The following is a 14,935-nucleotide window of genomic DNA, read 5'->3' as shown; positions in this document are numbered from 1 at the left end:
GATGACCCCCCCCGGAGATTCAGAAACCCCCCCAAAAAGATTCAGACCCTGTCCCAGGTATTCACTCACGACCCCCCCCTGGAGATTCAGATCCCCCCCCGAGATTCAGACCCTGTCCCAGGCGTTCAGGACCCGCCCCCGAGATTCAAACCCCCCCCCCCCCCCCCCCCCCCCCCCCCGATATTCAGGACCCCCTACCAGGTATTCGGGACCATCCCCCAAGAGATTCAGCCCCCCCCCCCCGAGATTCAGATGCCCCCCCCCAGGTATCAGCTGCCCACCCCCCTGCCCCAGATATTCAGACCCCCCCCCGGATATCAAGAACTGCCCCCCCCAGGATATCCATCCCCTGCCTCCAGATTGAGCCTCTTGAGCCTCCCCCCCCCCGGCCCCAGCTACCCTTGGAGCCTCCCCCAGTCATTGAGGCCCCCATGGGATATCAGACCCCCCCCCGCGGAGATGGAGCCCCCCCCCAGCGCCCCCAGTAGCGATAAATAAACCTTTATTTTATACAGGGCCCAGGGGAACACAAACACGACCTGGGGGGGGCTTGAAAAAATAATCCTCCCCTCCCCCCCCAATTCCAGCGTCTGACCCAGTCCAGAGCCTTCATCCCTCAGAACAAAAGGGGGGGGGGGGGGGGGGGGGCAGAGGGACCCCAGGCTGGGTTTGCCCTGGATTTGAGCCCCCCCCCCTCTTTTCTCTTGGGGGGGGTCGATATGCTCGGGTTGCCCCCACTCGTCCTTTTAGGGGACCCCCCCCTCACGCGGCATTGGGGTCACAGTGGAAGTGGGGGGGGCGCTTCGTGATCCATCCCGGCCCCCCCCCTCAGGGGGTCTTTGGGGTGATGGAGATTGTCTGGAGGCGGGGGGGGGGAAGCACCTCCATTTTTGGGGGGTTCCCCCCCCCAGATCTTGCACCGGGGACGATGGCTTCGGCTCCTGGCATGGGGCTGGCACGGGGAGGGGGGGAAGCGGTGCCCCCCCCAGCTCGCCAGGACAGGGGGCGGCTATGAGCCCTGCGAGGAGGGACATGAGTGGGGGGGGGGCACCCCGGGATGGGGGTCCCCACCCGGGGGGGGGCTCAGCCTCACCGGGTTCGGGGGGGGTCGCTCCAGCTGGATCTTGATCTCAGGGCAGGGGGGGTCAGGGGGGCGCCGGCCTGGGGGAACGGGGGGGGGGAATGAGCAGCCTGGGGGGGCCTGGCACCCCCGCGGGGGGGCTCAAGCCCTGTGGCGACCTCTGCGGATGGAGCTACCTGGGGGGGTCCCGGGGGGGTCATCCGGCCAGGGGGGGTCGGTGAAGGCGTCGCGGTGGCTGCCCGGGGGCGAGCGGCAATCCTGAGGGGGCAGTGCCAGGTCACAGCGCTGCTGCGGGGGGGCACAGGAGGGGCATGGGACAGGATGGCACAGGGATGGGACACTGCAGGATGGATGGCACAGGGGTGGCATGGGACAGGATGGTGCAGGGATGGCATGGGACAGGATGGCTCAGGGATGGCATGGGACAGGATGGCACAGGGATGGGACACTGCAGGATGGATGGAACAGGGGTGGCATGGGATAGGATGGCACAGGGATGGCATGGGACAGGATGGTGCAGAGATGGCATGGGACAGGATGGCACAGGGATGGCATGGGACAGGATGGTGCAGAGATGGCATGGGACAGGATGGCACAGGGATGGGACACTGCAGGATGGATGGCATGGGCATGGCACAGGACAGGATAGTGCAGGGGTGAGGCATCACAAGATGAGATGGCACAGGAATGGCATGGCACAGAGATAGGACATCACGGGGTGGGATGGCACAGGGATGGGATAGGCATGGCTTGGCATGGGACAGGATGGTGCAGGGATGGCATGGGCATGGCATGGGACAGGATGGTGCAGGGATAGACATAACAGAATGGGATGGCACAGGGATGGCATGGCATGGGCATGGCACAAGACAGGATGGCACAGGGATAGGACACTGCAGGATGGGATGGGACATGTCTAGGATGGGATGGGCATGGCATGGCACAGGACATGATGGCACAGGGATAAGACATCACAGGGTGGGATGGCATGGGCATGGCATGGGCCAGGATGGCGCAGGGATGGGATAGCACAGGATGGGATAGCACAGGGATGGCATGGCGTGGGCATAACACAAGATAGGATGGTACAGAGGTGGGACATCATGGGATGGCATGGAACAGGGATGGGATGGCACGGGCATGGCACAGGACAGGTTGGGATCTCACAGGGACAGGAGAGAATGGCACAGGAAGGGGATAGCAAGGGGATGGAATACCACAGGATGGGATGGCACAGGAACGGGATGGCACAGAGACAGTGGCACAGGGATGGGACACCTCAGGGGTGGGATGGCACAGGGACAAGGTGGCACAGCAGCGGGGTGAGAGTGGGACGGTGTGGGGATGGCATGAGGCGGGGGTAGGCTGGCAGGAGGACAGGACATCCTGTGCCACCACCACCCCCTGCAGCCCATACCCTGCCAGGCTCGTTGGGCTCCTCGGTGGCACTGCCGAAGCTGCTGGCGCTGGAGGACGAGCGGGAGAATGCCACCGGCTCCGGCTTGTCGGCCCTGCTGGGGACAGCCACCAACGGCGGGCACAGGCTGGCACCGCGCAGCGCGCCACCACCACGGTACCACCCCTGCCAACCTGTCCCCATGCCATCCTGTCCCAATATTGTCCCAACCTTGGGATGTCCCATCCCTGTGCCACCCTTGCCATCCAAGTGCCATGCTGTCCCTGTGCCACCCTACACAACTGTGTCTTCCTGCTACTTTGTCCCCATGCCATACAATCCCTGTGCCACTGGGTTCCTGAGTGACCCTGTCCTTGTGCCACCCTATCCCTGTTCTATTTCCATGTTGTCCTGTGCCAATTATCTCAGTGCCACCTTGTCCTGGTGTCATCCTGTCCCCGTGCAACCCTGTCCCATTGCATCTCTGTGCTGCTCAATCCATGTTCTGCCTTGACCCAGTGCCCTCTGGTCCCTCGGCACCCTGCTCTCTTGCCACCCCATCCCAGTGCCAACTCATCTTGTGCCACTGTATTTCTGTGCCATCCCATCTGTATGCTGTCCCATCCCAGAGTTCTCCAGTCCCTTGTGTCATCCTGATGCCACCCTGCCCCTCTGTCACCCCATGCTGGTGCTACCCCATCCTGGTGCCACCTCATCCCAGTGCCACCCTGTCCTCCCAGTGCCGTATAATGCCCTACAGGTCCCCTCATGTGGCTCCATTCCAGTGCCACAATGTCCTTGTGCTGCCACACCCTAGAGCCCACACTGCCATCCTGTCCCTGTGTCACCCCACACTGATGTCTTCTTGTCTTTGTGGCACCACATTCCAGTGCTCTCCAGTCCCTGTGCCACCCCAGCGTCACTGCGTTCTGCCAACCCCGTGCCCTGCTGTCACCTCGTCCCCAGTGCCACCTCATCCTCGCGCTGCTCCATCCCAGTGCCACCCTGTCACTCTGTCCCTGTGTCACCTCAGACCAGAGCTACCACGTCCCGGTGCTGCCACCTTCTACTTGTGCTGCCTCATGCCAGTCCGCATCACCTCACTGTCACACTGCCCTGCTGCCAGCCATCCCAGTGCCCTCCGGTCCCCGTGTCACCCTGATGGCATCCCACCTGGCAGCGCCGCGTCCCGCTGGCACTCTGTCCCCAGCGTCACCTCACCCTTGTGCTGCCCCATCCTACTGTCACCTTGCCCTGTCGCCCCCCCGTCCCAGTGCCCCCCCAGACGCGGTGCCCTCTGCCCGGTGCGGACCTGTCGGCGTGCCGGCGGCTTTCCGGGGAGCTGTGCGCGGAGCTGGTGCCTTCGGGGGTGGCAGCGGGGCTGTCCCTGGGGCGGGGGGAGGCGACAACGGGGAGTGATCCCAGGAGATGGCACCGGCCGGTGTCAGTCCCGTGCCCGGCCCCGGCGCTCACCTGCCGGCCGGTGCCTCCTGGATGCTTTCGATGCCGATGGCGCTGGAGCGGCGGGAGCCGAGCGGGCCGGGCCGCCGCCGCGAAGGGCTCTTGCCGGGCACCAGCAGCGCCTGCGGGTCACCGTTAAGCGGGGGTGAGAGGGAAGCGGACACCGGGGCGGGGGAGACCCCGGGAAGGGAGGCGCTCGGCCGGGGGCACGCACCTCTTCCACCGAGCCCAGCCCGATGGCGCTGCCGCGGCGTCCGCGCCGGCTCCCGGGCACCAGCAGCGACTGCGGGCGGCACCGAGTCAGCCGCGCCGGGGGGCACGGGGGGCACCGGCGGGGGCGGGGCCTCGGCAGAGGGGCGCGCGGGATAGGGAGGGGCTTTCTGGGGGGTGGGGCTCATGCGAACCCCCGCCGGAGCTAGGGGGCGTGGCTCAGGGCGAGGGGCGTGGCCGGGTGTGGAAGAGCGGGAGTGGGGGGCGTGGCTTGAGGAAGAGGGGAGGCTTCTGAGGGGCGGGGCCTAAGCGGACGACAAGAACCACAGGGGCGGGGCTTGTGGAAAGGGGCGGTGTCTGTAGGTTTGTGGGCGGGGCTTGTGGAAAGGGGCGGTGTCTGCCGATTTGTGGGCGGGGCTTGTGGAAAGGGGCGGTGTCTGTAGGTTTGTGGGCGGGGCTTGTGGAAAGGGGCGGTGTCTGCAGCTTTGTGGGCGGGGCTTGTGGCACTGCCGGCTGCGATCTGCTCACGGGGTGTGGCTGTGGGCGTGGCCGGAGCGCTGGGGTGGGCATCGCCGCGGGCACCGGCAGGGGGTGGTCCGGTGATGGGGCCCGCGGGGTTCCGGCCGCACTGCGCAGTACCTCCGAGCCCCCCTCCCCCGGCGGCCCCCACCTTGAAGGACTCGAAGAAGCCCGGGGCGGCGGAGCCGTTATCGGGGCGGTCGTCATCGGGGCCCAGCCCCAGCATGGCCTGGCTGCGGGCCTGCAGCTCCTCGTGCAGCGTCTCCAGCAGCGCCGCTCGGGTCCGCTCCTGCCCCGCCCGCGTCACACACCAGCACCCACCGGCACCCACCCGCCCCACCGGCACTGCACCCATCAGCGTCCGCTGCCACCGGCACCATACCCACGGCGGCGGCACACAGCGGCGCAGCATTCGCCTGCCAGCATCCGCTGGCACCCACGGAGCTCAGCTTCCACCCACAGAGCAAAGACCCACCAGCATCCGCTGGCACCCACCCACACAGTACCCACCCACTGGCACCCACCAATACAGTGCCCGCCCACCAGCATCCACTGGCACCCATGGTACCCACGGGTATGGCATCCCCTCACCCAGCACCCGCAGCACTCACTCCCGCACTCAGCAGCCACGGTGCCCAGGGCATGTGACACCCACGCATGGCATCCACCGGCACGGCACCCCCAGCAGGCACTGCACCCAGGGTACACAGCACCCACAGCAGGGACAGCACCCATCCACATGGCATTCCTGCAGGCATGGCACCCACACACAGAGCACCCAGTGTACATCGCCCACAGCAGGCATTCCCCTGCCAGGCACAGCACCCACAGCAGGGACAGCACCCAGTATACATGGCACCCTCCCAACACTCCTGAGGGCATAGCACCCAGCTGGCATGCAGCACCCACACACATGCCACTGCTGCAGGCATGCGTGTCCTGCCCCCGTGCACAGCACCCACATCCTGCCAGTGTACACAGTGCCCTCACTCAGCACTCACAGCAGACCCGGCACCCACACCCACATGCCTCTGCTGAAGGACTCCACTCCCCCCCCCATGCCTAGCAGCACCCAGACAGCACAGCACGCCCACACAACAGCGGGCACAGCACCCACAGCAGGCACAGCACCTGCTGCAATCACAGCAGCCATACTCACAGCATCCACTGTGGGCATGGAACCCACATCTGCAGCACCTACTGTGGGCACAGTACTCACATCCACAGCAGCTGCTGCAGGCACAGCACCCACTGCAGCCACAGCACTGCCACATCCACAGTACCCACATCCACAGCACCCACACCCATAGCACCTACCGTGGGCACAGCACTCACATTCATAGCACCTACTGTGGGCTCAGCACCCACACCCAATAGCATCTACTGCAGTCACAGCATCCACAGCACTGCTGCAGGCACAGTACCCGCAGCACCTACTGCAGGCACAGTACCCACACCCATAGCACCTACCGTGGGCATAGCACCCACACCCAATTGCATCTACTGCGGGCACAGCATCCACAGCACTGCTGCAGGCACAGTACCCGCAGCACCTACTGCAGGCACAGTACCCACATCCACAGCACCCACACCCATAGCACCTACCGTGGGCATAGCACCCACACCCAATTGCATCTACTGCGGGCACAGCATCCACAGCACTGCTGCAGGCACAGTACCCGCAGCACCTACTGCAGGCACAGTATCCACATCCACAGCACCCACACCCATAGCACCTACCGTGGGCATAGCACCCACACCCAATTGCATCTACTGCGGGCACAGCATCCACAGCATCACTGCAGGCACAGCATCCACAGCACTGCTGCAGACACAGTACCCACTGCAGGCACAGTACCCACATCCACAGCACCCACACCCATAGCACCTACCGTGGGCACAGCACTCACATTCATAGCACCTACCATGGGCACAGCACCCACACCCAATATCATCTGCTGCGGGCACAGCATCCACGGCATCCACAGCACTGTTGCAGGCACAGTACCCACAGCACCCACTGCAGGCACAGTACCCACACCCATAGCACCTACTGTGGGCACAGTGCCCACATTCACAGCATCTACTATGGACACAGCACCCACACCCACAGCAGCCACAGCAGCCACAGCAGCACCACAGGCACAGTACCCACATCCACAGCACCTATCATGGGCACAGCACCCACAGCCATAGCACCTACTGTGGGCACAGCCTGCACACCCACAGCACCCACGCTGTGCCCAACACTCACACTGCTCTACAGCATGTGCAGCCCCACTGCAGGCACAGCTCCCACACTACTCCCAACACCCCTATTGTACCAGCCAGTGGTGGGCACACCCCAGCACCCCTGCACCCTGCACCCACCTCCAGCTTGGCGAACTTCTCTGCCTTGTAGCAGGCATACTCAGCGTTGATGAGCTTGGTCAGCAGGAACTCCTGGAACTCGGGGCCCTATGGGGGCAAGGAGGGGCACCCTTGGGTGGGGGCCACCCTGGGGAAGCCCCCAGCAGCACCCATGGGTGCTCACCTTCCTGAAGATGGCAGGGTCGGGCAGCGGTGGGCCGAAGAAGGGCACATCGTCACGGGCAGTGACAGAGACCTGCGAGGGGTGGGTAGGTAAGGGTGATGGGGGCACCCTGCGGCCCTCCAGCAGCCGGCGGGCAGGGGCTGGCACCTTGTAGAGGGTGCCCTGGGTGCTGCCCTGCTCCAGCTGCACCACCACGAAGGCGTGGAGGAAGTTGGAGGCGATCATGTCGGGCACGAAGGGAGTGTTCTCGTCCTGGAAGACGACGGCCACGATGTCATTGCCGATGTGACGCTTCCGCTGCAGCTGCGGGGCCGGCGGGCACAGGGCGGGCACAGAGAGGGCACAGAGAAGGTCACGCCACGGGGGCGAAGGCAGTGGCAGACCCTCTGCCTCATCAGGGCACCCCAGCACCCAGGGGTGCCCCTGAGATTTCACATCCCGTGGACACCTGCTCAGTGCTCCTGCGAGTCCCAGGAACCTCTCCACCCCAGACACCCTCAGAGCACCCATGGGTGCCAGACCAGCCCCCTGCATCCCATAAATGGCAGTCTGTCAGGCCCCTGTGTCCTGCCTAGCACCCATGGGTGCCCCATGAGATTTCTGCATCCCAGCCACCTCCTCAGCACTCGTGGGTGTCCCACGAATCCCTGCAGCCCACAGAGAACCCATGGGTGCCCTGGCAGCCTCCTGTCATCAATGACACCTCTCCACCCCCCAGCACCCATCGGAGCTCTAGGAGCCCCTGCACCCCATGGACACCCCTGAAGCACCCATGGGTGCCCTGTCAGGCCCCTGAATCCTGCCTAACACCCCTGGGCACCCCTGGAGCTTTTGTATTCCCTGGACAACCGCCAGCAGCCCCCACAGATGACTTCAGCACCCATGGGTGCACCTGGAGTTCCCCTCCCCATCACCATCGGGTGCTCTCCCAGTCCTCTGCACCCCTGACACCACAGACACTCACTAGCACCTATGGGTGCTCTGCCAGCACCTTGTATCTTATAGATGCCCTCCAGCACTTAGGGGCGCCTGCATCTCAGGTACTCCCTCCCAGCACCCATGGGTGCTCTGCCAGCTCCCAGCAGCCCATCTGCCCCCCAATGCCCACGTGCCCCATGCTGTCTCTCATGTTCCATAGATGCCTCTTGATACATTTTGCATGCCACAGACAACCCTCCCAGCACCCATGGGTGCTCTGCCAGCCTCTGTACCCTACGAATGCCCTCCAGCACCCACGGGTGCTCCTGGAGCCCCTTCAGCCCATGGGCACCCTTAAAGCACCCACAGGTGCCCCTGCAGCCTTTCCAACCCACGGGGGTGAACCAGGAACCCCTACAGCCCTGTCTGCCCCCCGGCGCCCACGTGAGCCCCTCGAACCCCTGCCCCCCACCTTCCTTCCCCCCCGCCCAGCGCCTCTGGGTGCCCACCTGCTGGGCATCCCCCTCGGTGTAGGGCAGCTTGGTGGAGACGTGGAACATGATCTCCTTGTCGCGGAAGTGGCAATAGACAGACTCGCTGCCCGTCTGCCCGTGGGTCACGTCCAGCCCCCCCCGAAACCTGGGTGGGGAGGGAGGGGACACCCTGACCCTGGGCTCCACGGGTGCCCCCCACCCAAGCCAGCACCCCCCGCCCGTCACGCACCCTTTGAAGTCCCGCAGCTGCACCCTCTGCCCCAGGACGTCGAGGAACTCGGTGAACGCAGGGCTCTCCTCCGTGGTGCCGAACAGCTCCTCCTCGGAGGTCTGCGGTGGGCTGGGCATGGGTGCCAGCACCCACTCGGGACGCCCCCACCCCCCTAACCTCCCCACGCCCCCCCCCCATACCTGCCCCAGTTTTTGGTAGATGACCCCGAACTTGAAGTGGTTGCTGAGGACGTGCTCGTCAAAGGCGAGGATGAGGCGGGATGCCTGCGAGGGAGGGGCGGGCAGAGGCTGGCTGGGGGGCACCTCGGGGTGCCCACACCCAGGGGCGCCTGTGTGGCCCTGCACCCACTCACCTTGGGGTAGAGCACGGGGTAGAAGCGGTCCACGTTGACGTCCTCGCACACCAGCTGCGGGAGGGATGGGGGATGCGATGGGTGGCCCAGGGCCGGGGGGCACCCATGGGTGCTGCTGGAGGTGTGGCACCCACCTTGGCCATCTGCACCACGTTGGGGAACTCAGCCAGGCAGGAGATGGGCACCACATCGTGCAGGGTGCGGGTGCGGGTGCTGCGGGGCAAGGCAGGGGTCAGGGTGGCTTCAGCCACCCGACCAACACCCACGGGTGCCCCCCTGGCACCCTGCTCACCGCAGCAGCAGGTGGAGGTGCTCCTGCTCGTCGTACTTGAGGGAGAAGACGAGGTGCCCGAGCGCCGGGTCCAGGGAGTAGTAGTTGAAGTGCTCCTGAGGGGAGGGGGCTGAGCACCCACGGCCGTGCCAAGGGCTGCTCACACGAGCAGGCACCCATGCCGTGGGCCCCCCGTGCCTGCCAGCACCAATACCCACGAGGACCCACACCCCTGGCCTGCCCATCTTACAGCAGTTTGTAGGTTGCCCCTCGTGCCCACGTCTGCACCCACACCACGGAGCACCCTGGCTCAGGGTGCCCAGAACCCTCAGCACCCATCCCCGCGGGACAGCCGTGTCCCTTGGCACCCATGGGCGCAGATGCCACCATCTGTGGGGCACCTACGCTCATGGGCTCACATGCAATGAGCCACTTAAACCCACAGGCACCCGTGCCATGGGGCACCCATGCCATGGGGCACCCGTGCTCCTGAGCAGCCATACCCACGAGTGCTCAGGGAGCACCCTGCACCTGCAGCATCCAGGCCTGTGCACACCCATGCCCATGTGGCACCTGTGTTCACGAGCACCCGTACCCACGGGACCCTCATGCCTACCCTAAGCTCAGGGAACCATGCCACAGGGACTCATGCCCACAAGCACCTATATCCTTAGGGCTCCTGTGCCCATAGATGCCCACACGTGCCCCACCCTATGCACAGGCACCTGTGATGCAGGACACTTGGGTCCATGAGCACCCATGCCCACGGGGCTCCCTTGCCCACCAATGCCCACCTCCATGAGCACCCACATGTACAAGCACCATAGGGCACCTGTGGGCATGAGTGGCTATGCCATAGGGCACCTGTGGCCATGAGCACCCATGCCATGGGGCTCCCAGGTCCATGAGCAACCGTGCCATGAGTTACATGTCTCTGGGCACCCATAGCATGAGGGTGTCATGCCCACAGATACCCACCCCCACCTCCATACATGCAAGTGCCCATGCCCATGAGCGCCCATACTCATGAGGTCCTCACGCTCACAACTCCCTGTGGGGCATCTGTCCCACCCTGGCACCCACCCTCACCTTGCCCAGGAAGTGCTTGCGGTAGATCTTGGCCGTGTGGTTGCCCTCAAGCTTCACCCGGGTGCCAGGCGCTGGGGGAGACTCGGGTGCCCCACTCAGCTGGTGGTTGGTGCCCTCGATCCAGTAGCCCCCAAACTGCGGCAGGAGGATGAGGGGGAACGGCCCCTCCCGGCCCAGCACCTGTGCCCACAGCTGAGCTGGGCACTCTGGGCACACAACCACCAACCCAACCAGCACCTGTGCCCAAAGCTGAGCTGGGCACTCGGGGCACACAACCACCAACCCAACCAGCACCTGTGCCCAAAGCTGAGCTGGGCACTCTGGGCACACAACCACCAACCCAACCAGCACCCGTGCCCACAGCTGAGCTGGGCACTCTGGGCACACAACCACCAACCCAACCAGCACCCGTGCCCACAGCTGAGCTGGGCACTCTGGGCACACAACCACCAACCCAACCAGCACCTGTGCCCAAAGCTGAGCTGGGCACTCGGGGCACACAACCACCAACCCAACCAGCACCTGTGCCCACAGCTGAGCTGGGCACTCTGGGCACACAACCACCAACCCAACCAGCACCTGTGCCCAAAGCTGAGCTGGGCACTCTGGGCACACAACCACCAACCCAACCAGCACCTGCACCCACAGCTGAGCTGGGCACTCTGGGCACACAACCACCAACCCAACCAGCACCTGCACCCACAGCTAAGCTGGGCACTCTGGGCACACAACCACCAACCCAACCTGCACCTGTGCCCAAAGCTGAGCTGGGCACTCTGGGCACACAACCACCAACCCAACCTGCACCTGTGCCCAAAGCTGAGCTGGGCACTCTGGGCACACAACCACCAACCCAACCTGCACCCATAGCTGAGCTGGGCACTTTGGGCACACAGCCACCAACCAACCGCCCCCCTCCAGCCGCTTGCCTGCCCTGGCACCCATCTCTGGAGGGCAGTGGGTGCCCTACCTCGTGCACGCTGGGGTAGGGGATGTAGTCCTCCTCCGTCTGCAACATGAAGGAGTGGGTGAAGGCCAAGCTGACACCCAAGGGTGCTGGGGACCCTGAAGGCTGCTCCGGCACCCATGGGTGCTGGCTGGGTGCCCCCACCCTAGTGATGCCTACCTTGAGCGGCGGGGGCATGGCATGGCGCTGCTGGGCCATCCTGCTGCCCTGCGGGAGAGAGGGGCTGTGGGTGCCAATCACTCCAGTACAGAACGGGCACCCTTGGGTGGGCGATGGCCACGGGGGCTTACCTGGGGGTGGGATGGCAGTGCCAGCTAGAGGTATGCCTAGGTGGTGTGGGGGGGTCCAGGAGGGTCCATGGCGCTCCCTGGGGGAGAAGAGAGCTCCCCCACAGCCCCTCGCCAGGCCGCCCTGCTGCTGGGGCAGCGGCGTCACCCCTGGAGCCCACGGATGGCACCGAGCCAAGTGCCACCCTGCCGGCTGCGGGCAGCCAGCGGGTGGGGAGCGGTGGGGGCTGCGTCACTCTCGGGGTGTGGGGGGGGAGGCTGAGCCCACCGAGACAAAACCCCTCCCCCACCCCCCGAACTCATCGCACCCCCAGACCAGCCCCACCCACCCACCAGGGCGCCCTCTGCCGGTGGGAGGTGGCTCCACGTGGGGCAGCACCACGGACAGCGCCGGGCTCCGGCGTAACCCTCACGCTGGTGTGAACGCAACCCGGCGCGGACACAGCGCCTGCAAACCTGCCCTCTCTAGGCACAGCCTGGGGCAAACCTGCCCTGTGCAAACCCAGCCGGGAGTAAGCACAGCCTGGTGCAAACACGCTCCTAATGTAAACACTGCCCTAGTGTGAACCCAACCCTGGTGCAAATCCACCCTGGTGCAAAGCAAGGTCTGGCTCAAACAAGTTTCACCTCCGTGCAAACCCACCCTGGCCGTGCACAACACTGGTGCAAGGCTGAATGCTTGTGCAAAGACACCACTGTGCTGCTGCCCTGGAGTGTGAGCACAGCCTTGGGGCAAAAGGGACCCTGGTGCAAACACCACCCTGGTGAAAACACCACCCTGGTGCAAGTGTGGCTCACATCTGTGTAGACACAACTCCGTGCAAGCACAGCCCTGGTGCAAACGTGACCCACCCCTGTGCAAAGGCAGCACTGGTGCAAGCACCACCCTGGTGCAAGCACGACCTGTCCCTCTGCAGACATCACCACGTGCAAGTGCAGCCCTGCTCCAAGCGTGACCCCCCCCCCCCCCCGCAGGTGCAACGCTGGTGCAAACACCACCCTGGTGCAAAAGGGGGGCCTCGAGCAACCGTGGCCCATCCCGGTGCAAGCACAATGCTGACGTAAACACCACCCTGGTGCAGGCACAGCCCTGGTGCAGCTGAGCCTCATCTCTGTGCAAACACCACTTTGGTGCAAATACAATTCGTGCAAGCCCATCTCTAGTGCAAGCATGACCCATCCTGGTGCAAACCCATCTCTAGTGCAAGCATGACCCATCCTGGTGCAAACCCATCTCTAGTGCAAGCATGACCCATCCTGGTGCAAACACCACTCTGGTGCAACCATGACCCATCCTGGTGCTAGCCCATCTCTAGTGAAAGCATGACCCATCCTGGTGCAAACCTATCTCTAGTGCAAGCATGACCCATCCTGGTGCAAGCACCACTCTGGTGCAAGCATGACCCACCCTGGTGCAAACCCATCTCTAGTGCAAGCATGACCCATCCTGGTGCAAACCCATCTCTAGTGCAAGCATGACCCATCCTGGTGCAAGCACCACTCTGGTGCAAGCACATCTCTAGTGTATGACCCATCCCAGTGCAAGCATGACCCACCCTGGTGCAAGCACCACTCTGGTGCAAGCAGGCATGACCCTGGTGCAAAAGGGACCCATCCTGGCACAGATGTGGCACCCACTCTGGTGCAAGCGTGGCCGAATCCCTGCGTGCCACCCCCACCCTAGTGCGAGCAGGACCCGTCCCCGTGCAAGCCCCGCGGGTGCGGCGGTGCCCGCCTGGTGCAGCCGCACCAATGTCACCTGTCCCCGTGCAGACGCCAGCCCCCCCCGGGCCAAACGTGCCCCGGCCCCGAGCAAACGCAGCCCCGGCCCAGCCCAGTGCCTCCCTGGGCCACGCTGTGCCCACCCCGTGGGCAGCAGGGCCGGGGGGGGTGTGCCCCTCATCGCTTACCCCCACCCCAGTAGCCAAAGGGGGGGTGGCACTGAGGGGGGGATGACCCAGATGTGGGGCCAGGCTTGGGGAGCAGGGGGCAGAGTGGGGGTTGGGGAGGAGGAGACTGCAGGGAGTGGGAATGGGGGGGGGGAGGCAGAAAAGGGGGGCATAGATTTGGGGGTAACTGGCGGGGGGGCAGGTTAGGGGCAGGTAATTACTGGGGCAGATATTGGGGGGGGGCAGGAGAACACAGAGAGATTTGAGCGTAACGGGGTGTGGGGGGGCTAGGTTTGGGGTGGGTAATTAATGGGGCAGATACCGGGGGGGTGTTTCGGGAAGGGTATGGGGGGGGAAGAGAATTTAGGGTGAGGAGGAGGAGGAGGAGGAGGAAGAGGGCAGGTTGCGAAGGGTAGGTGACGGCGGAGCGATCCGGGGGGGGGGAGAACTGATGGGGAGATGTTGGGCAAAGACAGGCGGGGGGGGCACAGCGAAGGGAGGAGATGTTTTGGGGAGGGGCAGGTTGAGTGGGGGGGTCCACGGAGGGTGAGCCCCCTAAGTCCTCCTCCTTGTCCAGGCCCCGAGCATATTCCCCCCCCCGGTACTGGTACCGGCTGAAGGTCACCGTGGACGGTGCTGCGCCGGGGACTGGGGGAGCACCGGGATGGAGATGGAGGCTGCGGGGGTGGGGGGCACGACGCGGACACGTCTCCGGGGAGCCCCCGGAGCGGCACTTACCGGAGGGGCGGCGGGGCCGGGGCCGGTACCGGAGCGCTGGCGGAGCCGGTACCGGAGCGGAGCGGAGCCGAGGCCCCGCCGCTGGCTGCCACCGCGCCGCGTCACGTGCGGCGGGGCGGGGCAGCCCCTCCGGGGGGGCTGGAGGGGGAACGGCACCGGGCACCGGCACCGGGCACTTACCCTGGGCACGGCCTCACCCCCGAGCCCTCTCCATCCCTGCTCCCCCTCCTCCCGGGACCACCTGCCTGCCCCCTCCGCTCCTCGTCCTCAGCACCCAGCACCTCCCCCCTCCCCCGCCAGAGGTGCCCCCAGATGCCATCCCCACCCACCCCCCGGTACCCGGGCACCCTGCTCTGTCCATCCCCCGCATCCCTCCCTGCTCCTCGGGGCCATCCCAGCCCCGGTCCTCGGTGTCCCTCCCTCCATCACCTGCATCATCTCTCCCCTGCATCCCTACCGGGCCGCTGCCCCCCCCCCAAGTCCCTCTGCCTCCACCCT

At 65.2% G+C, this 14,935-nt stretch overlaps 1 protein-coding gene across 8 annotated transcripts; it reads right to left on the bottom strand.

The window, feature by feature from the left end:
- Positions 1-924: 924 nt before the first annotated feature.
- RAP1GAP (RAP1 GTPase activating protein) lies at positions 925-14,554 on the bottom strand. 8 transcript variants are annotated; one of them, XM_064172250.1, is made up of 22 exons: positions 14,438-14,554; positions 11,814-12,003; positions 11,683-11,730; positions 11,527-11,565; positions 10,557-10,736; positions 9,489-9,583; positions 9,331-9,409; positions 9,197-9,250; positions 9,024-9,107; positions 8,842-8,942; positions 8,628-8,757; positions 7,348-7,503; positions 7,201-7,272; positions 7,038-7,124; positions 4,819-4,956; positions 4,153-4,221; positions 3,951-4,060; positions 3,790-3,864; positions 2,499-2,595; positions 1,258-1,369; positions 1,094-1,161; positions 925-1,018 (listed from the first exon to the last, which is right to left on the bottom strand). In XM_064172250.1, the coding sequence occupies exons 3-22, from the start codon at positions 11,719-11,721 to the stop codon at positions 1,010-1,012; spliced, it is 1,794 nt and encodes a 597-aa protein (XP_064028320.1). In that variant the 5' UTR covers positions 11,722-11,730; positions 11,814-12,003; positions 14,438-14,554; the 3' UTR covers positions 925-1,009. The 8 variants fall into 8 exon arrangements, with proteins under 8 accessions (XP_064028320.1, XP_064028321.1, XP_064028322.1 ...); XM_064172251.1 differs by having other exon boundaries at positions 11,814-11,960; XM_064172252.1 differs by having other exon boundaries at positions 11,814-11,937.
- Between the last annotated feature and the right edge of the window lie 381 nt (positions 14,555-14,935).

Source organism: Pogoniulus pusillus, chromosome 36 (assembly GCF_015220805.1).
Source record: "Pogoniulus pusillus isolate bPogPus1 chromosome 36, bPogPus1.pri, whole genome shotgun sequence".
In the NCBI taxonomy this organism is placed as follows: Eukaryota; Metazoa; Chordata; class Aves; order Piciformes; family Lybiidae; genus Pogoniulus; species Pogoniulus pusillus.
Note: the sequence above shows the minus strand (reverse complement) of the source record. Positions and strands in the feature narration are given on the sequence as shown.

Coding starts and splice junctions, on each gene's coding strand:
- RAP1GAP (XM_064172250.1), bottom strand. CDS start 11,721: ATGGCCCAGCAGCGCCATGCCATGCCCCCGCCGCTCAAG. Junction 9,584..10,556: donor GCAAGCACTTCCTGGGCAAG/GTGAGGGTGGGT, acceptor CCCTCCCCTCAG/GAGCACTTCAACTACTACTC. Junction 1,162..1,257: donor CCCCCCCGGGACCCCCCCAG/GTAGCTCCATCC, acceptor CCGTTCCCCCAG/GCCGGCGCCCCCCTGACCCC.